This window comes from Artibeus jamaicensis, unplaced genomic scaffold (assembly GCF_021234435.1).
Source record: "Artibeus jamaicensis isolate MK-2021 breed Jamaican fruit bat unplaced genomic scaffold, CSHL_Jam_final contig_797, whole genome shotgun sequence".
In the NCBI taxonomy this organism is placed as follows: domain Eukaryota; kingdom Metazoa; phylum Chordata; class Mammalia; order Chiroptera; family Phyllostomidae; genus Artibeus; species Artibeus jamaicensis.
The window spans coordinates 28,753,257-28,775,966 of NW_026521977.1; the positions used below are offsets into that span (position 1 = coordinate 28,753,257).

The 22,710-nt window shown below is 39.7% G+C and overlaps 1 protein-coding gene across 3 annotated transcripts in view; it reads left to right on the forward strand.

Moving 5' to 3' along the window:
• Window positions 1–22,710, forward strand: part of CSTPP1 (centriolar satellite-associated tubulin polyglutamylase complex regulator 1) — a 163,409-nt gene that overhangs the window by 21,909 nt on the left and 118,790 nt on the right. For 2 of the 3 annotated variants that reach the window (XM_037166174.2, XM_037166173.2), the window contains exon 2: window positions 13,119–13,221. In XM_037166174.2, coding sequence (XP_037022069.1) covers window positions 13,119–13,221 — 103 coding nt within the window. Of the gene's footprint in view, window positions 1–13,118; window positions 13,222–22,710 lie in introns of those variants that run through there. The other variant, XM_037166175.2, reaches the window with a different exon arrangement.

The window sequence follows — 22,710 nt, forward strand, 5'->3', positions numbered from 1 at the left end:
AACCACACCTAAAACAAAAGCAAACTAAGAGGACAACTAGATCAGGAGTGGAGCCATAGAAATGGAGATCACATGGAGGGTTAGCAACAGGGGTGTGGAAGGAGGAGGAGGAGGGGGGAGAAGGTGCAGAGAATAAATAGCATAGATGGTAGGTAGAAAATAGGGGGGAGGCTAAGAATAGTATGGGAAATGTAGAAACTAAAGAACTGTGACACATGAACTAAAGGGGGGGAATGCGGGGGAGGGTATGTGCAGGGTGGAGGGAAATGAAGGGGGGAAATGGGACAACTGTAATGGCATAATCAATAAAAATATATTTTTTAAAAAAGAAGGCTGAAAAAAAAATTAGAAGAATCCTGGGTGATGTGGCTTAGTGGATTGAGAGCTGGCTTGCGAACCAAAGGGTCACTGATTTGATTCCCAGTCAGGGCACATGTCTGGGTTGTGGGCCAGCTCTCCAGTAGGGGATGCATGAGAGGCAACCACACATTGATGTTTCTCTCCCTCTCTTTGTCCCTCCTTTCTCCTCTCTCTAAAAATAAATAAATATATTCTTTAAAAAATATTTATAATGTTAGAAGATTATTTTTCTTTTGTGGAAAAGAAGCCTGAAAATAATCAATTCATGGCCAGTATGGTATTTTTCAAGGTATAATCAGGGACTCAGGCTTCTCTCTTTCCTCCAACCTCCTAACTATAGATTCCATCTTTTATCTCAGGATCCAGGAGGACTGAAGAGACTCTTTGTTATTCCCTGGTTTAAATAAGAGATAGCTTTCAGTTGAATCAGTTCTATTTAAGTACTTTCTACAAGGCCCATACAATATTGTGCTTAAATTTTACAGCTTAATCACATGACTAAAGCCTAGCTGCAAGAGAAGCCAAGAAATATGGTCTTTTTGCTAGTAGCCATGAGCCCAGGAAAACTTGGAGTATGTTTCCAAGGAGGAGAGGTTCTGGGGTTGGCAACTAGCAGTCTTTGCTACTGCATCATGTAAAATGTGTGGATGGTTTGTTATAAACATCTCCTGCTTTACCTAAGATGTGTGTGCATGCACACACACATGCACACACATGCTTTGGCTAGGTAACAGATTCACAGATTTAAAAAATATATAAGGCATGCATTGAGAGGAATTGTTTCACCTGGTCCCAGTTTACCCCTTCTCCTGTGCTTTATAGACAATTGCTTATATTTACTTAACCAGCTCTTTTAAATCCAGAATGGTGTTTTGAATCCTGAAGTTTCCAATACTGTTGAGTGTTGCCATTTTTTCCTGAAATAAACCCCTTCTTTACTTTTTCTAAAATACTCTTTTTCTGCCTTTTGCTATAAAGTCCTGTAATAATTTGCTTTCTCTTGTCTCTAAATTAAAGGCTCAGTATAATTCAGTAATCTGATTCTCAATACTTAACCTTCCAGCCAACCATTATATTAAAGAAAGTTAACTATTATACTTATTTTCACTTATCTTCTCACTTATTGTACTTATTATTACTTATGTCACATATCACCTTTATTATAGGACAAAAAATTATTTGTAATTGTGGTTATGATTGGCACCAGAGAACTGAGTAGACTCTTGGTAGGATAAAAGAAGCCTGGATAATATCATTTGACTATTCCATTTTTAACATTTATGTCCATTCAGGCAGTACAAAAAATATTTGAAAATAATTCAGTTGTAGCTATGGTTTATTTTGCCTGCTTTGTTTAAATAAAAACTTTGGCAATGTGGTTATAGAGAGAAATGTGGAGAATTTTCAGGCTTCATTTGAGCAAGCCCAAGAACTTTCCATCATTGGATCAAGAGGGAGAACAATGAAAAAAGACTTCAGTTTCTTTATTTGTAAAACAGTGGGAGTCGAATGATATAATCTTAAAGTCTTTCCACTCCTTAAGCTTTTGTAATTCAGGAGCAGGGATAAGAATAGTAATGAGCAACTGGCTACTGGTTTCCAGTTCAGTACAACCTAGAAAGGCCAGTGGGACAGTCTGCGGGTGGACGCAGTGATTCCACATCCTGGTGAAGAGGGTTAGGATGTTCCGTGGAAGTTGAGGAGGACAAGGAATGTTCAGGTCAGGGGATTTGATGGGTCCCGATTGTGAAAGAAAACTGGTCAAGTGCTTCCAGGAAGGGAAAGAGATGTGAGCTGTTTTTGTTTTGTTTTGTTTAATGTGTAGGCCAAGAACTCTCGGGGGAGCTAAAATGAGCTTAGGAGGTTTCTGAATGCTCTAAAATTATACATAACGTATTAAATTATATCCATTTTTTTCTGTGAGAAAACTTTTGTAGCTTAATTAGATTCTTATGATCTAACACAAAAGCCACTCACTCTTCAAAATTAATGATAAAGACTCCCAATGATTAAAATGGAAAAAGAGTCCTTCAGTTGGTGAACATGGTCTTTGTGATATTTTGAGAGGAAGCTATGTTTCAGTCACAAAAGTCAGAGAAATAAGCTGTGGCTGGTGTAGCTCAGTGGATTGAGGTTGGGCTGGGAACCAAAGAGTCACCGGTTTAATTCCCAGTCGACACATGCCTGGGTTGTGGTCCAGGTCCCTAGTGGGTGCCACGTGGGAAGCAACCACACATGGATGTTTCTCTCCCTCTCTTTCTCCCTCTCTTCCCCTGTCTCTAAATAAATAAATAAAATCTTTATTAAAAAGTTTTTTAAAAGTCACAGAAATAGAAATAAGGGGTGAGAAAAGTGTGTAGAATGGAGAGGAATTGCCACCAGACAGTTTTGAGTCTTGGCTTGCCATCATTGGCTGTGTGACCTTGGCAAGTTACTAAGCTCCCTAGACCTCAGTTTCCTCCGCTGTGAAACAGGAATATAAGTAACCGCCTTAAGTGGCGGTCGAGAAGATTGAGATAATGCATGTTGGGTACTTACTACAATGCTCGGCACTTAGTAAGTATTAGGTAAATTTCTCCCCTCACAAGCTTTTAAATTTTCTGTATTAATTTTAAGGCCTTTATTGTATATTTCACTTTGAAGGACTGGTCCTCAGTTAAGTTCATCTTCAAAGAATTATTTGGTAATACACTCGAGGTGATTATGTCTTATTAAGTGGTTAGTTTAGAGGTTCTTTCCTATGCAGATTTGTAAGCCGGGTGTGTGATAATTGCACATGGGAATTGTTGCCCGGCAGCACGTGTGCCTGAGTGGTGGTACATGGCTTGCATTGTAATGTCATCAGTACAAGGGCCAGCTGGCTGGACATGTACTGCCACATGGGCTAGGGACTCCATTCCTCAACAAAACAGCAGCCAGCACCAGGGTTAACAGAAAATGACAAACCAGGCATGGATGAGGGAGGCGCCAGCAGAGCAGCGGGATGTCCTTTGATTTGCTTCTGTTATTTGCATGTCTTTCTTGTGATGTCTGTGAAATGTTTAGAATGACAAAGTTTTTAAAAGACCTGCTGACTCCGCCTGAAAAATGTGAAAAACCTCCCATTTAGAGACCTATTATGTCCAGCTAGCCTGCATTTTCTATATCTTTTTCTTCATTTTTTATTAATGCAAACATTTGCATGAAGACAGAACCTTTGTTTCTTAAAGAGTTCATCTGCTCCTGCTGCTTGCTGGCCCTGCCACGCAGGAGCACAACAGAACCTTTGTTACCCTTTCAGCGAAGCTGTTTATGAACGGTGGCTTGCTGAGGACTGCTTCCTGTGCTCTGTGCTTCCATTTTCTAAAAAGGGAAAAAAGAAAATAGTTCTTGGAGTGAAAAGAATTTGGACTTTCTTTTATTCATGTCCTAGATGTTGAAATGACAAGTAGCCCCCAGATTTGTAAGGAACTGGTAATTGCATCGAATGCATTTTTTCACTTTACCTTGAACATAATGAGGCTCTTAGTAACAATGGAAGGAACAAGTGCTTTCTCATTGGGATAGAGAGAAGGAACAGTTAAAAGGCAACAGAAAGAGGAGCTGAGAACAGGACAAAAGTGGCTTCCTGTAAGAACCCTCATATTGTAACAGAATGTGTTTTGGTACTTAGAGTTTTCCACCTGGGAGGCACAGTCCTAAAATGGTTGAGTTGAGTAAAGAATAACCTCACAGTGTATAAATAATGATACACTCTATGTATTCGTTTAGTAAATATTTGAATGACTGCTCTGCGGAAGACATTGAGTGGTCCTGAGTGTTAAAGGGGATAAAAGGTAAACGAGTCATGGATCATATCTGTATTTAAGGAGGAGGACAGTAATAACTGTGTATAACAGAAATAGCTGTATTAGGTAGAAATATAACAGAAATAACTATATCAAGGTAGAAAGTGCCATTGGAAATACTGAAATAGGTGTTTCAGGGAGTTCTGAAAAAGGGAGGTGCTTCTGGCTGGGAGAGAACCAGTGAACCCTTCAGGAAGAAGCCGGCATTCCAGTTGAGCCTGGCAGGAAAGGTAGGCTTGGACTGTGCAGCATCCATAAGAGTGTTGAGTCAAAAATTATGTTAGTTTGGTAAAAATAAAGTCCAAAGTATTGTAGGGCACTTTGAGGTTTTACACCATTAGTTTAGATGTGTTCAGCTAAAAATTAATGTGTGGGCATGTGTTTTCTGTGTAAACTAAACTGGGGTCTGTCTAGCCTATGCTTTCGTGTTGTATGACTTTTGTGCACTTTGGCCTAGGCTATAAATATCTATAAAGACCTACACTAGCATCCTTAACTTTCACATCAAAAATAGAAACAAACGGATTATTGAGCATTATTACAAGCCATATTCCATAAGTATTGTGTAGACATAGATCTGAGTGGAGATTTGACACATGAGACTCTCATTGAGAAAGAATCCCCACCTTCATATAGAGGCAGTATCAACCAGCAGAGAGAGGGTCAGGGATTTGAAGCCCATGAATCTTAGTGGCCTTAAATTAGAGTTCTTCTGTGAGTTGTCGTGAGTGCCAGCAAATTTTTATGGAATAGTTTGAGCATGACATGTCAGGTTATTAATGTTATTGCATTAATACCTTGTTGCAGTAATATCACTAATCCATATATTAATAGTAAATTGCATATTACCAAATATAATTACTAATAACTTATAAGTGCTTTGGGTTTACCCCAAAGGCTACAATCTTTGATGACTATCTAGCACAATTAATTATCACCCTGTAACTTTAATATTTCTCAGCCTGACAACATGAGTGATATATGATTTACTCCATACTTGTCAATTTATAGGGTTTTTTTTAAACCTGTGATGCATTCTGGAAAATAGTTTTGCGAATGTTTATGGACTTGATCCGATAAGTATACTGCTCTTTGAGTAACTATTTTTGCAAAGCTATTGTCATGAAAATGTTACTTGGGTTCCTCATGTGTCCTGTAGATTGTAACTGTGGGAAACTTAAGTGCTACTTTAGATTTCTCAGACATTCAGGCATTACATTTTGTTATGGTGAGCTAGCTGAGTGCTTTTAGTTTGGACCTCTGTAAAAGCCTCCTTTAAAAAATTGCAGGACTCCAATCTACTAATTCTGTATAATGAGATTTAGGCTGGAAATATGGAAGCAGTAAGATTTAAGCACTTAGCCTGAATTGGCATCCCCAAAAATATCAAAAATCACCAGTTTCAGGAAGAAGGAGGGAAGGATTAATGGTCGACTAGAGACTGTTTTAATGCCAAAGCACTCAGCTTTGCACAGCTGTTAACTTGTACAGTACCTCTGCTGGTTGAAGTAAGGAAACTCGCTTTTCATCTCCCACTTTACATAGAGATCTCTAGTCACTGCTGGTTTTCTGGTTGTCACAGGTGATGTTAACGCATGTGTAATGCTTTGTTTTCCCTGGCTTGTCTTTTGGTATTTGAGTTTGACTACCTGTATAGCAGCACTTTGGTGGTTCAGATGCCCAAAAGCAACATATTAGTTTTTCTGTTTTATGATTAACTATTAATGTAAGAGATCTTTCCTTAATTTTTAAATTCATTCTTAGGCACGTCCATTGGGTGTATGTCATGCTGCATAGCTCCTTAAGGGCTGCAGAAAATGTAGTGCAGACCAAAGGCCTGGATTCAAATCCTGTCTCTGCTGCTTACTAGATAGGCCTTTAACCTTTAGATAAATTACAGGTATGAATCCTCCTTTTTTATCTATAAAATTGAGATAAAAGTAGCCATCTCATTGCATTAAGAATTAAATAAATTAATACTAATAAAGTGCTTAGAATGCTGTTACTCAGTCGGAACTGGGATTGGTTTTTAACTTTTTCTTTATTGTTTGAATCTTTAAAAATAATTACATGTGTAATTAGCCCTGGCTGGTGTAGCTCAGTGGATTGAGCAAGGGCTGCAAACCAAAGGGTCACTGGTTCAATTCCCAGTCAGGGCACACGCCTGGGTTGCAGGCCAGGTTCCCAGTGGGGAGTGTACAAGTGGCAACCACACACTGATGTTTCTCTCCCTCTCTTTCTTCTTCCTTTCCCCTCGCTCTAAAAATAATTAATAAAACATTAAAAATTTTTCATTTGTAATTAGAAACAAACATTTAAAAAAATTTAAAGATCATGCCAGTACTTCGTCAACTGTCTGATTTACCAATTTAATCTTCTTTTCTAGTATTAACAATGGAAAGCCAGCAATTTCTAGGTGATACAGTGTTAAATGGGATACATTGTAGGTGTTCAGGTTTTCTTATTTTTATTTTTGTTTTTGGGAGGTAATGGGTTGTGGTGGAAGCACATAGACTTTGGAGTCAAATTTAAATTTGAATCCTAGCTCAGCCATTTATTAAGACTTTGGAAGGTCCCTTAACCTCTCTGAGCTTCAAAAAAAGTTTATTACCTACCTCATTGGGTTGTATAAGTATTGCATGAGCTAGTTTTCCTCATTTCCCCATCTCCTTTGGTTAAAGGAAATTGCTGTAGTGTGGTCGAAGATCAAAGATGGCTGTGTATGGGTGATGAAATATTTCCCCAGAGCATACTGTATCCCTAGATCAGGGCATACCATAAAGATAGAGGATGTAAATAATTAATTTTAGAGGTCTATTAATTTTTTAAGCCATTAAGCTATCTATTTGTACTTTACAAGATCAAGTACTGAATCATATTAGTGATTTATAAGTGATATTGAACCTGAAGTTTCTTAACAGTTTACATGACAGGTTGTTGGTTAACAGCAATAGTTTTCTTATCTCAGGGAGAGTCTTAATTTAATCCAATGTTTATTTGTGCCAACCAGCATGTGAAGCTCAGAGGCTTTAAAAACCAAAACAGGTCTCAAAAGGACTCTGGCAAGGGAGAAAAAAGTTAGATTTTTTTCCCTTTTATATTGAACTTATTGGGGTGACATTGGTTAATAGAATTACACGGGTTTCAGGTGTACAATTCCATATTACATCATCTGTGCACACCATCACCATTGGATTGTGTGTTCATCACCCCAAGTCAAGTCTCCTTTCATCACATTTTATTTCCTACCCTCTTCTACCTCCCCCATCCGCTTTCCTCTCTGTAACCACAATACTGCTGTCTGTGTCTGTGAGGTTTGTTTATATTTGAGTATATGTTTTTCTCTTACTGCTATTGCTATAGTATGTATCTATTAGTATCACATATAGTAATTCATGTAAATATTTTTCCTGTGAGACTCATTTATTCTAGTTTAGGAACTCTGTATTAAATAATAACAACAGTGGTCTAACTAATGTTGTAGGTGGGAATTCTGGGTCCCTCAAGCAAAAATTTCCAGATGCGACCCTTTATCATTCGGTTGCAAAACAAACAGCTGATACTTTGATGGTATTTATGCCTTGGAAGGGAGTAAAAAGAAATAGTTTTGGACTTTCCCCATATAAATGAGAGCTTCCTGAGTAGCAGTTAATAAGTGAATGCTTCCCACAAGTTTAAAGTCTATAGCGGAAATAGGTGTATGATTATGTGCATTACTATATGTGTAGGGTTCCATACAGCCCAGGAATTTTTGAATATAATCTATAAACATCTTGGTTAGATGAACAGAGTTAAATAAGTGATAGAGGGCTAGAGTAGGTTGGCCTCTTGGTGTTCATTAGTGTTGAAACCCTATTGTCTGGTGAGACAATTGAGTGTTGTCATGTCTGCATTCATTGAGTGTTGCCATGTCTAGAGGGGTACATAGTAACAATAATAACGACAGTAATAAAATATCTAATATTTATTACACATCTACTATGTGCCAAGCACTATTCTAAGATTATCACATTATTTTATTTACAACTTTAAATGGTAGGTGTTATTCCCTATTTTTATAGAAAAGGGCAGAGGGAGAGATTAGGTAACTTGCTTAAAGTCACACAGTTAATAATTGCCAGAACTAGAAATCAAATAGAGGTCAGCCTGACTCCAGAGCCCATGCTTTTAACCACTGCAGTAAATCGCCGTGTTATTTTAATCTGTAGAATCAGTACGTAGCAATAATAGTATAATCATTAATATGTTACCTTTTTTATATATGTAACTTTTTTTTAAAGGACTTTATTATTAGACATTTTTTTTTTTAAGATTTTTCATTTATCTTTAGAGGGGAAGGAAAGGAGAGAGGGAGAGAAATATCAATGTATGGTTGCCTCCTGTGTGTCCCCTGCTGGGAACTGGCCTGCAACCCAGGCATGTGCCCTGACTGGGAATCAAACCGTGAGCCCTTAGTTTGCAGGCCCGCACTCAATCCACTCAGCTACACCAGCCAGGGCTATTCTTAATATCATACCCATTTTATAAAGATTTTATTTATTTATTTATTTATTTATTTATTTATTTTTAGAGAAATGGGAAGGGAGGGAGAAAAAGAGAGAGAGAAACACCGATAGGCAAGAGATACATCAATCAGTTGCCTCTCACACGCCCCCAACCAGGGGCCTGGCCTGCAACCCAGGCATGTGCCCTGACTGGGAATCAAACCGGCGACCCTTCGGTTCATGGGCCAGCACTCAGTCACTGAGCCACACCAGCCAGGGCCGTACCCACTTTATAGCAGGAGTGTCTGTGGTATAGAGATTAAGAGATCAGCAGGGAGTGATTCAACAGAACCAAGAAGTTTTTTTTTTTAATTTATATTTCTTTATTTCGGAGAGAAGAAAGCGGTGGGGAGAGAGACAGGAACATCAGTCTGCTGTTCCACCTGTTTCTGCATTCATTGGGTGGTTCTTGCATGTCCCCTGACTGGGGATCAAACCCACAGCCTTGGCACATTGGACGGCACTCCAACCAACTGAGCTACCTGGCCAGGGCAGAGCCGGGAAGTTTCTGATGCACAGTTGTCTGCACTTGGGAGGTTCATGTAAAGATCACCCAGTGTTTCCTCATATTTCACTTCGATTTTTCAGTGCAGCATGTTGAAGTTATAAGTGCTTATCTCAAACAGTGATGCTATCTAAGCAAGATGTGGATGCTGGGGCCTTAAGTGTGGATTCAGAACAGTGGAGCCTTTTGGTACATGTTAGAAAATATACTTAATTCTGGTCTTGTGGAAGTTGCAGCATAGTAGAAGAAAAAAATCCAATCTGAAATGTTTTTTCTTTTCTAAAAGGGCAGCTAAGGTGCCTAGATATCTTTTCCCTCCAGGGGTGCAGGTGTGCAGTTTGTATTCTTTAATCATTCACACAAATTAAAGCTTATTCCTTTGCATTTAAAAAATAATATAAAATGACATTCTCCATGCTTTATTGCCAGGCAAGAGCTTTGAACTCCTGTCTCATTGAAGTTTGATAAACTGCGAGGATTTTCCAGGGTTGGGTGGTGCCCTTAACCACAGAGGGAACATTGGACTGATAAGAGCTGCAGGTGAAGGAAACCGCCAGGGAGCAGCAATTAGAGAGAGCTCTTCGCACTGGCTTGTGTGAAATTCTTGGAAGGGAGGAACCTTTCCCTGCCTCTGCTGGCTCTTTGTAGCTTCTCTTCTCCCACAGATGAAAAGAGCACCAGGGCTTTCTGTCTCCACCTTGTGAACTGGGGATGGGTGAATATTTTGTGGTGGGGTGGACAAGTTCTAACTTCATACAAATGTTGATTGGCTTGCACATCTATGCAAGTGGGGACAGGACCTCCTGCCACACACATACACATGTGAATTCACATAGAAACAAGTGGACCACATCTCTCAGATGATTTTATTATGACCATATACCCCTGCCTTTGTGCCGTGTGTAAAGATCCTATTTACTTCCAAAACTAATTATGAAATGTCAGTGAGGAGGCAGTATGGTGTAGTGTTAATTAAGATCATGAGTTCTTGGTGCAAGGCAAACTTTGGTGTGAGTCTTGGCTTCTCTTTTACTAGCTATGTAATCTTGAGGAAGTTACTTTAATTCTACAAATCTCAGTTCTCCTGTTTGTAAAATGGAAGTCATCAAAGTACGCATCAGATGATTGTTGTGAAGACCAAATAAAATAATGAGTGTAAAATAATTAGTGTAGTATCTGGCACATTGTTTGGTAAGTTGCACAGGTGCTCAAACTTGATAGCTATTATTATCATTATTATATGTAAGATTAAACGCTAAACATCTTGTTGGTAATGAGCATTAAACAGGTATAGTCCTTTATTTTTCTTTCTCTCCCCCCCCACTGTCTTTGTAAGAGTACAAAAGTATTTTATTGTAATTACTTTGAAAACATTTCTTCGTTAAGGGCTATTACATTGACTTTCAACCCTTGGAGTTAAGGAAAAGTAGCATGATTTGTTTCTAATTATGGCATAGCTCCTTCATTTCTACCATTAAACATTTTTTGATAGCCTTAGATAGATCTAAGTCACAGACGCCCATACAGCCCAAGGAATGTTCTCGTAAAATCAGGGGAAGTGGGTGGAAGAAGGGAAAGAGAACACAGAGGTGAAAACGTAGCCGATTTTAATGTTAGCTTGGTTGTTTTTTCCTCCCAATTTAATATGTATTTAATTATAAAACAATTAACACCAGAAATTTGCATGTATTATCTCACAGCTCCACTCAGTTTGGCCATTTCTTGGAGAAGTAGTTTTCCAGTTGAAGACCTGTTGGTGAAGCACTGAGTTTGTCTTCACATCTTTTTGGGGGTGGAGGGCTGGAGAATGTTTGCAGTGATTGATGGTTGTTAGTTTTGGGAAGCACTCAAATCAACAGAAGAAGCAACAGAATGTAAACACGTCGTTCATGGGGACTGGAGGCTGGTGCAAACACGTTGGATCCCTGGGTCACCATTGTTCCGTGAAGACGCTCTGGAGCCCAGCTTGGGTAGATAAACTTATTTGCTTTATAAGTTTTACGGGACCACCAGGACTTCAGGAATCATGTTTCTGAAGTACTCATTTTTATTAATTTTAGGTAATTACTCCATATTTTCTTGAGGGATAAAGCTATGAAAGAGGCAGATGTCCATCTTGGCAGCAGTTTAGTGGAATTGCGTTTTGTCAGGCTATTCATCACTTTTGGGTTTTTTATTCTCACTGCTCCAAAAGAAAGTTGTAGTTTTTTTAAAAAAAATGTTTTTGGCTGGTAAATGGAAAATGCTGAATTGGAAGTTTTTACGTGAAATGTGCCTAGTCGCCATTGTCATACCTACAGATAAAATTCAGGGAGGAGGAGCAATCATTTGTTGAGCACAGGCTATATCAGAAGCTCTGACCTGTGCTGTTTACTGAAATAGCCCCTCAACAGCCCTTTGAAATGGGCTTTTAAGAAAATACATTATCAGGCCCCGCCTGGTGTGGCTCAGTGGACTGAGCCCCAGCCTGTGAACCAAAAGGCTGAAGTCCCAGTCAGGGCACACGCCTGGGTTGTGAGCCAGGTCCCTGGTTGGGGTGCATGAGAAGCAACCACCTGATGTTTCTCTTGCACGTTGATGTTTCTCTCCCTCTCTTTCTCCCTCCCTTCCCCTCTTTCTGAAAATAAATGAATAAACTCTTCTAAAAAAATACATTATCAAGCAAGCCAGACACTCAGGCATTTTACATACATTACCTTATTTAATTTTTATAATTCTGTGATGTAGGCACTAACAGTATTATTATATTAATAACAGTATAATAGTATACTAACAGTGATAGTATTTTTTTCAAAGATTTTTAAAATTTATTTACCGGTGACCCTTTGGTTTGCAGGCCAGCACTCAGTCCACTGAGCCATACTAGCCAGGGCCAAACAGAGATAGTATTATTATCTACATTCTACAGTGAGGAAATAGGCTTGGCGAGTAATTTGCTCAAGGTCACACAGCTAGGAATTGGTAGAGCTGCAAATAGAACTCAGGCCTCTCTGAACTTCAGAGCTCACGTTTTAAACCACTGATTCTTAAACTTCTGCATACGCAAGAAGCACTAAGGGTCCTTGTTAAAATTATGGAGTTCCAGTTAGAAATTTAAGGTCACTAAGTCTGGGATGGTGCCAGCTTATAAATCTACATTCAACAGGGGGGCTGCAGATCAACAACTGACCATATTTTGAGAAAAAGTTAAATTATGTTTCCATACAAGTACAAATTAAATTATTATCTAAGAGTAAGCTACCAAAGATAGAGCCGTGATTCAAACCCAGTTCTTTCTAATTCTAACACTCAGATCCTTTCTGATAAGACTGTGATTAATTTGCACATTTACCAGTCACAACAAATGTGGAAAACATAATTTCTGATAAATCGAGCAACACAGATTTCATGGTCTTATTCTTTCCCAAGGTGACTAGCTTATACACCAGTTTTCATGGTCCTCGGATTTTTTAGTGACTTTTTTTAAATTAAAAAATTGAGTTTTCTTTCCAATCAGATAATTTATGCTTCAGGCACTCTTCCCTGGGATAAGTTTCTGAGACATGCAGAAATTGGAAGCGGGTGGAAGGAGGTGGGAAGAACTTCCAGGTGTATCTGTTTAATGGTGCCAAGGCTCCTCTCCCGCTCACCCTCATCACTGAAATGAAGGGTTAATGCTAATACTGACAGCCAATCAAATGGCACCGAGTCATGTGCTACATCATGTCCCATTCTACCCTTTGGGACCATAGCTCCGTTAGGGCCAGCAAGTTCGGTTGGCCTATTTCAGTCCACTTCCTAGGAGAGAGCCAAAACCTTGATGGACTTTCGTGACCTCCAGCTGGGATGGGGAGGACTTTTATATTTTTGTCTCTCTTTCACTTGTCTCTCTTGTTTTTGCAGCTCAGCGACATGTCCTCACGTACATGGAGGATGCAGTGTGCCAGCTGCTAGAAAATAAGGAAGATATTAGCCAATATGGTGTTGCCAGATTCTTCACTGAATAGTAAGTACACGCATGCTTTGCAAATAGGGCGAGCCCAGAGAAGGCACCTGGGGGAAGGCAAGGTACAGGATGAGTAGAGCGGAACAGTGCTAAGTATGCAGTGGCAGTGAATGCTCAGTTTGGTAGGCTGGCCCAGGGCTGCCCTGACGTGTCTTGGAACATGCCTTTGGAGCACCTGGTTTTTGTCCAGGGACACGTATCACGATGGTCATGACTACAGAAGCCCAACAGCTGCTTGTCTGTTCTAGTGGATCTGAGTCTTTAGGTCCCTCTTATAATTTTTAACCTTCCATGTGATTCAGAATATTCACTCCGATTTCCTTTAGTTAGTTGGTCACTAACTAAAGGAAATCAGTTAGCCTGTGTTTTTCATGGCTGCCTTTTTTCATTGAAATGTTTAGGATAATGTTCCTTTGCAGTTTTCTTTCTACAGGAAGCTGTGTCAATCACATAATTTAACAGTATTTCTAGAGGCAGGGCATCTTGCTTAGATTACATCTTTGGAGGATTATGCTTCTTTGTAAAGTGTGCTTGGAGTGTGTCAAAGTCAAAATGGTTACTACTATTTTAGCATCCTAGAACTGTTTTTAGGCTGAATCAGAGAATCACTTTAAAACATCTGGGTCATCCAAAAAGGATTTGCTAAAGAAATAACAGCATTTTTATTACCAGTGTGTCGTTACATATTTATATAATTATTTGATGTCTCCTTCCTTTTGTTGGAATTTATTGGGAGTACTCTAAGAATGGAAGAGCCATGTCTTTCAGGCTTCTGTTTAAGAGGAATTGTGAACTCAGGTCCATCCTTCCTGGAAACAGATTTCTTCCTTTCTGTTTTCCAGAGGTTTCTTGGAGATCAGACAGGTATTCTCATGGCCTAAACTTAAGTTGTTCTTAGGGGAATTCTCGCCTCTCCCAAACTCTTTTGCTGAAAAATGGGTCTTGCAAATAAAATCTAGATTTCTTATGGACTGGAATTTCAAGTTTCTGGGAAAAACAGGCTTTCCAGGAGCAGAGCTGGTCCCTGCTTCCAGTCTTATAAAGAGGATAAAGTAGAGAAAGGAAAGGAACCTCTCTCCTTCTCATGATGTGGGAAGCAAACGAGGTGGTCAGGGAATAAAGACTGAGATTGAATAGCCTTGCTGGCTTTTACAGAACTGACAAGCCTAGGGGTTAAGTTTCTAGGCCATTTAATCTGTACCAGCACTCCTGAGACTCCTTGCCAAGCGAAATATGATTCTTCTGGGGCAATACTTCTTCCTGGCTTTTTTCTTTCACCGCCTGCCCCACCCCCTGCTGCCGCCCTCACCACATCCATCTGCTTTAAAAGTCTTTTCCCTGTTACACTGGTTCCTTGAGGGTAGGCACCTTTTCTTCTTCATCTTTGTATTCCCAGGGCCTGGCACAGTGCTTAGCATACAATACATGTCAGATAAATGTTGAATCAACAGCTGTACCTGTATTTTAAGTTATTGCATACTATACTCTTATTCTTGCTCTTATTATTAATAAAGAATATATTTGTTTTCTCTTTTTTTGTTTATTCTTTTTGATAAAGCTCTATATTTTGCCATTTAAGAGACTGTGTCCTATATGTATAGTGGTCAAAAGTGAACCCCACAGGTCTGTGTAATAGATACTGAGCTCTAGAAAATCAATGGTAACACACAACTTTTAGAATGCTATTGATTATAGCTTTTATCTACCAATACACAATTGAAGAAACTTAACATTTTCCACAGCACTGATAGAAAGCTAGCTGCCAAAGTTAATTGTTTCTTCTCCTCAGGAAACTAAAATTGTACAGTGTGGGTGGCATGTACCTGACACTTCTGTAACTACAAGATACCATATGGGCCCGAGGCAAGTTACTTTGGGAAGTCAACTGGCATCAAAACTCACTCAAAATCCTAAAAAAAAAAAAAAAGACTCGCAAGATATGGATGTCTCATGGAACAGGAAGTAGTATTTTGGGATAAGACCTGGATGGTAGAGGTTACTGATTTTACTTTGATTTGTGAATTTTATATATCTAGTGAAAAGCCTTCTCTCTTAGCCCTCTTTTTTATTGTTTCATAGAACCGTAATGAAGTGGGAGGAGCACACACAGCCCCAGGAAGCAGAGATCCTTATTCTCATAAGTCCTTGCTCTAGAATCCTGGGCAAATTTCTGAAATTGTCTGAGCTTCAGTTACCTCATCCCTGAAATGGGTATAATAAAGTCTTACATGCTAATAATAATATAATAAATCTATTTTATAATAAACAATTTTTATTGTTCAGCCACTATAATTCCTTGAAGTAGATACTGTTATATTATCTCTATTTTATAGATGAGGAAACAGACCCAGGAAACAAGATAGCTTCTTTTTTTTAAAGATTTTGTGTATTAAGCCCTGGCTGGTGTAGCTCAGTGGATTGAGCGCAGGACTGTGAACCAGACAATCGCAGTTCAATTCCCAGTCAGGGCACATGCCTGGGTTGCAGGCCGGTTCCCTGCAGGTCAGTTCCCAGCAGGGGAGGCACAAAAGGCAACCATATATTGATGTTTCTCTCCCTCTCTCCTTCCCTTCCCCTCTAAAGATAAATAAAATAAAAAAATATATAAAAAAAGATTTTGTGTATTTATCTCAGAGAGAGGGGAAAGGAAGGAGAAAGGGAGAGAAATGTAGATCAGTTGCCTCTCGCGGGCCCCCAACCAGGAACCTGGCCCGCAAACCAGGCATGTGCCTCCATCGGTGAACTTTAAATCTGCAGGCTGGTGCTCAATCCACTGAACCACACCAACCAGGACTTTAAATAGCTTCTTTACTTTGTTTATTTTTTTAAAGATTTTATTTATTTATTTTTAGAGAAAGGGGATGGGAAGGAGAAAGAGAAGGAGAGAAACATCAATGTGCGGTTGCCTCTCAAGTGCCCCCTACTGGGCACCTGGCCCACAACCCAGGCATGTGCCCTGACTGGGAATTGAGCTAGTGACCCTTTGTTTCACAGTCCGGTGCTCAGTCCACTGAGCCACACCAGCCATGGCTAAAATAGCTTCTTTAGGTTCATAAGCTAATAAGTAACAGAGTTAGGAATGGAGTCTTATTTGTGGTTCAAAGCAGCATCCTCTGCTCTCTCCAAGTGACTGTCCTGCCTAGTTTTGCTGGAGGCCTACCCAGATAATATTTTGAGGCTTCTTCTAGATATACTTTTTAAATTCTTTAATTTTCCCTTATGAACTATTATATGGTTTTATCTGGCGACTAAAGTTCATTTTCATTTTAATATTTAGTATTGGCCTTTTGGAGTGGGGGATATAATTGGAGCTGGCTCTAAATAATAGGAAGCATTTTCTTTTTAATATTCACCTGAGGACACTTTTTTTTTTCATTGCTTTGAGAGAAAGAAAGTGAGAGAGGAAAGGAGAGAAGCATGGATTGGCTGCCTCCCATATGCACCTAGACTGGGGATCAAACCCATAACCTAGGCATGTGCCTGGACAGGGAATCAAACCTGCAACTTTTTAGTTACAGGATGACACTGCAACCAACTGAGCCCCACTAGCCAGGGCAGGAAGCATTTAAAAGAAAGTATGTTAACTGAACATTTCAGTCTTGCAGTTTCAAATTCACACATTGAGATTTTCACATATTTAATGATGGATGGTTTACCTTTAAACAATGATAGAAGTACTCTTCAAAATTGTTTGTTCAAAATTGTTTGCGGAAGGGCTTTCTGTTGATTTTCTCTCCTGGGTTGGCTTGCCCTCACACCTGTGCTGTCCCTTGCTGGTCTTTTCCAGCAAATCTGTGATCGTCCCAGAGAGTCTGGGTAAGCTGTAAAGCCCGCGTAGCTGAGCCGTGCTGTCCATGTGTGTCTGCAGACTGTGAGCGCTTTAGGTCACATTCCTCTGCACTCTCCTGAAAGGAGGATTCTAGATCTCAGAGGGTTTTCTTTCTGTTGTATGCAGCCTTTACCTCTGAATGTTGTCTTCCAACCAGCGAAAGGTAAAAGGAACTAATATTTTAGGTGCCGCTCTAAGAATAGCCCAAGTGTCAGCCCCAGGTCAGGACCTCTGCAGAAGTACATCCAAGAAAATGAGGCTGGAGTAGCTGTAACTTAGAAACCACAGCAGAGTGTGACCAGGTTTTGTGGCAAAGATAAAATGAGAACTGTGGTTTTTTAAGACATTGGAAAATAATGATGAGAGAAAAACAGACTGAAATCTGAGAATTCCTATCAGAACTGGGAACCATTCTTTACGGCTAAATTGATAGTTGCAGCACTGCGGCATCAGGGAGATGGCCTCCACATGCTAATATAGAAAAGAAGGCTGCTCTGCGGTCTCGGGCGCTGGGCCCCAGAGGGCTCTTATGATCCACTGTCTTGTTTGGGTTTTTTTGTTTTGTTTTTTAAATGACGATCATAGCTTCTTGGGAAGTTTTTGTGATGACTGTTTCAGTGACAAGCACGCGAATTACCTTCACTGATGGTTTATTTTAAGGAGATGTGAGAATGTAAGACAACATTCATTCAGTAATTTTTTAAAATTTGTGATCCACAAATGTGAATTTTTTTAGTTTCATTTTTAAAGATTTTATTTATTTATCTTTAGAGGGGAAGGGAAGGAGAGAAGGAGAGAAATATCAATGTATGGTTGCCTCTCATGGGTCCCCTCTGGGAACTGGCCTGCAACCCAGGCATGTGCCCTGCCTGGAAATCAAACCACGATCCTTTGGTTCACAGGCCTGCACTCAATCCACTGAGCTACACCAACCAGGGCTCAGTATTTATTTTTGAGCCCTTACTATGTGCCTATGTGCCTAGGCAGTAGAGATGCAGTGGTGAACAAGACAAATAAGATAATTACCCTCATGAACCTAAAGTTTCAGTAAAGGAGATTGTCAGTAAAGAAGTAAATTGATGACAACAACAACAGCTAATAGTCAATAAATGCTTGCTCTGTGCCAGGCACTGTTCTAAGCATATAACATGCATTATCTCATTTTAAGTCTCACGATACATTTTACACATTAGGAAATTCAGGCACACAAAAGTATTGGAATAGTATTCCCAAGTCACATAGCTGGTTACCGTAACAAGATAAATAAAAAGGAAACAACTAGGGTAACGTGACGTGTAGCACGTCCAGAGAGGCCTCTTGGAGGAGGTGGCATTTGAGGGCTTATCCCATGGAGTGACTGGCTCATCCCATCTGAGAGCCAGTGAGTTAGCTCAGCTCAGGTGACTCACCTTTGCATCATCTACCTTTATTACCCAGGCTTTCTGTGTCCAAAAAAGATAATTTGATTGATTTTATTTGCTGCTACTCAGAATAAAATATCCTAGGTGGTGATCACAGAAAGCTCCCTTACAGGTAATTGGCCTCCTTTATCGCCACTTATATGTGATATGTGAAAGTAATAAAGTTTCCTGTTATCTAATAGATGGTATAAATATGGAGATAAAAATCTTTGTCAGTTCTTAGAAAAGTTCATTCTGATTCATATTAATCATCTGAATTCATTTGGGAAGTTGCATACTTTTTTTAATGTATATACTCTTGTGAAAGGTACTGACATCAAACTCCTTTTTTATTGTTTTGATTAGGATAAATTTATGAAATATAGATTTAAAAAGTAGATTCCAATAGTACATGTTACTAAATCCTTGAAATATAATGCTAATTAAAACAATCCACGATTATAAAATATGTATTATTATTTTTTTAAACAGGTACTCTAAACCTTATGAAAAAATGACCCACTTCTCTCCTAAGTAATCAGCATGTAAACTTTCAGTTCGAAAGTTGGCAGATTTTTTTTTTAGTATTACCCACCATCCAGCATTTAAGTAATGTTGTTTTAGGTTCTGCTTGTGCTCACGGAGGAGTGGAGATTTGGAGCAACAAGAAACACATCAGAACAAACCAGACTTCACTGGTTTCCAGGCTCCCAAGCTTTGAATGAGGAATGGACTTGAGGCTTTTCTGGGCCATTTCTGCTCCTTGTTTTCCCTACTTATTGTTGTCAGATTGAGCCAAAATATAGTGTGCTGAAGAAATAGGGACTAATTCTATTACAGGCTTCTTCAAAAGAGGTAATGCTTCTCCTCCCCCACCCCATCTTTTTTCCACAGTTCCGTTCTTAGCTGGAGTTAACACATTGTAACAGAAAATTACCCATTTCTCATTGTCAGCATCTGGATTCTCACAGACTCAGATAATTGCCAGGAATAGATTTTGCCTTGAGCTAAAGCAATCCTAGCCTCACTGTTATTCTGTTAGCTGTTGTTTGTGAAGTCCGTAGAGCACTTTGGTCCTTTTCTATATTACCAGAGGTATTCTATAGCAAAAGGACTCCAACAAGATGTGGTAGTGAGTTTAGAGTCACCCAAATCTATTTTGAAGCTTAAAAACCCAGGTCCATTGAGGATATAAGAAGCTCCATATTTGCTTAGAATTCATCCCTCTTCTTCATCCCTTCATGTTTTGATTACAGGAAACCATCCAGCAGCACTTGACCTGGTAACTGAGGAAGCCATTTCACAGCCCACTGGTCCCCTGACTCATTTAGAAGTCAGAGTCAAAGGTTATGGAAGTAATAATTGGGCCCAGATTCTCCCTGTCAGGAAAGACCTCACTTCCCCACCCCCCTCTTCTACAAGTTAAGAGAAGCTTAGCTGTTGTGAAACTGTTCTTTAAGAAGAAATGTAGGAACTCCTCCGTCCTTGCCTGAAGTATTCTCAAGACCCAGTGATATTATTTGTTTTCATGGGAGCTGCTTTTATATGGGAGCTAGTATAAAATTAGTTGTAATTCCTCACACTGAAATATTTTCCCTCAGGGAATTTACATGATTTATTTTAATCTATAAGAAATATAAAGGATCTTTACTTGGTCCAATCCAAGTTCTAATATTCTTTCCCATACCCCCGCTCTGACAGTTTAAAACTTTGCTTCATCAACAGTAGAACAATTTAAATTCATCAGTGCCTTTAATTTCTTCCATGATTTGCTCAGAACTCTAGATCTGTGGTGCTGGCAGCACAGGCCTGGCACGAGAGCAGGAAAGAATGACACAATCTGGCACCTTTAACCAGAAGGTTTTAATGAACCGGCATGGGGGCGGCGGGGGTAGAGGGGAAGGAGGAGGGACAGTTAGGATTTTGGCAGCCACACAAAGGTTCTTCTTCCCTGAGAAAATGAAATGAAAGTCAAATGAATCTTCTCTCTGTTCCTGTGATTTGCGAAGATGTTTGTCTGTCTCTCGGCTTCCAGCTCCGTGGCAGGTGCATCTTTGCAGTCAGTGACTTCCTTACAAAACAAATTGTTTCTCAGGGTCCCTCAAGAGGGGTCATGTTCAACTAATTTCCTGCCTGAGGCCATAACTGTGATGCCTTTCTTTGACTATCAGATGCACTTCTGACCAGCACAGTGGAAACTATCTTATCAGAAAATATCATGAGCATGTAAATTTATTTTAGGACACGTTGATCCAGGGTTGCTAAGTTCTGGGGCAGTAGCAGCAGCAGTAGTTGTGTTTCCGAGGTGGCCATAGGAGGAGCCTTAAATTCATCCCTTTATCATTAAATAACCTTCACAACAAATGCCTTTGCGAATGGCCTTATATTATATTTTGCAAGTCAAGATCATTGCTAGGATTAATACCTATCTCATACAGTTGTGTAAATCAGGCAAAATGACATGTGTACAATGTCTAGGTAGGTATAATTCATTTTCATTATATTTCATTTCCCTTTAGCTCCCGTTTTATGGGATTTTTGCTTCTCTCCTACCTCATGGATGTCTTAGAAAGTGATAGTCGTCCTCTTCTTTCTCTTTAAAGGGTATCAGAGTTGAAAATCTTGAGGAATTTTTGGTCTCTCTTGTTTTCTGTAACACCTTTTGCTTATCTTCCATTTTGTGTACTTTTTTTGCAGATTATTAGTCTTTGATGATTTCCAGGTCAACTATTAGCCATTTGGTGATATCCAGTTCCCTCATCATTTAGTACATTCAGAGAATAGCCTAAGAAAGCTTTTCTGTCCCCCTCCCTTCCACCTATAAACCATTTTCTCACTTTTTGTCTATACCCCCTTTTCTCTGGCAGCCAACATTTAAAAATTCAAGTTGTAATGGGAGCCCCGGGCCAGTCAAGTCTAGCTAACTTGTATTGTTCCTACCCTTAGTTCTAGTGCTACAGTGATGTGCTCAGGGTAATGAAAAGCAGACATTCTCTGCTGAGGTCATTGCTCCTCATGCTGGCAACCTGCTCCAGGAAGCTGTTTATCTGTGCTTGCTGAGCCAAGTTCCAGCCTCCAAACAGTTGGAATGTATTGAGAAACCACAGAGCCCAAAGAGAGAACGTTACACAGGCGGTTCCAGGCAGGGGGAGTATATTTGCGCCACACAAGCTGCAGTTTACATGTGTGGGGATAATTGTTCATCTGCACACTCTCATACTTCACCTTCTATGCACCATACGTGCCCTCTCAGGGGGTTCAACCCAGAGAATTATGCTGCTGTGCCAAATTGCCCTGAACTTGCCATAAAGAAAAAGGTATTATCAAAAATTTTATGTAAAAACCACCTTTTTAAGGTAGTATTTTTCAGAGTCATATTTAATGTTTAGAATATTAAACCCTACAGGCCTGATCTTTAAAGTATACCCAAACCTTGTTGCTTGCATGGTTTTTCCAGATAAAATTTTTAAATCTATTTACCACCATAAAGTATTGTTACAAAGCTTCAAATGTGGCCTACATCGATAGGATTATAAATTATCTAATCTGGTTTAGGAGATAACACTTATTTTTTATTTTTTAAAGATGAGTGCTCTTTATCAAAGGTATTTTATATTTGCAAATATAAGAGGCACTGCATTCTAAGCTCAATAAAGCCAAGTGGCAGACAAGTTCTGAGACCTTGTAGTAACATGAAGGCTGCAGCATCATTTGAAACAAATCTGTGTGTGTGTGCTTAATGTAGTTCAGAAACTCATTACAGTGAGTTTCAAACAAGTGTCTAAGGGATTAATGTGACTTTTTTCTGATATTTGGTGATTATGGGGTTGGAGCAAAGTAGTTGATATGAGGGATGTCAATTCTTAATTTCCTACTGGGGCCAGCTGTCTCTTCTCCAGAAAATTAGTCTCAGCCAATCAGGAGCTCTTAACACCTGCCCACCACCATGAAGGCCTCAGGCAGCCAACAACTGACCGACACACAGGCATTAAAAGGACTGGTCCCCTTGCCTCGCAATGGGACTGGTGTGGAGGTGCGACTCGTGCTCCACAGCTCACTGTGGGATCGGGCAGAACCCGAATCCTCCTCCCATCCCATCCTGCTTCTGTCACTCTTCCCAGGGCACCGCTTCAATCAGTCACAGGCACCAAAACCCGTGTCTCGGCTCCGCTTTCAGGGAACCTGACCTGAGTTGCCTGTTGTCATCTTAGAAATAGTGTTTGTAATGAAATTACTAGAGTATTGTTAGTGGAAACTTAA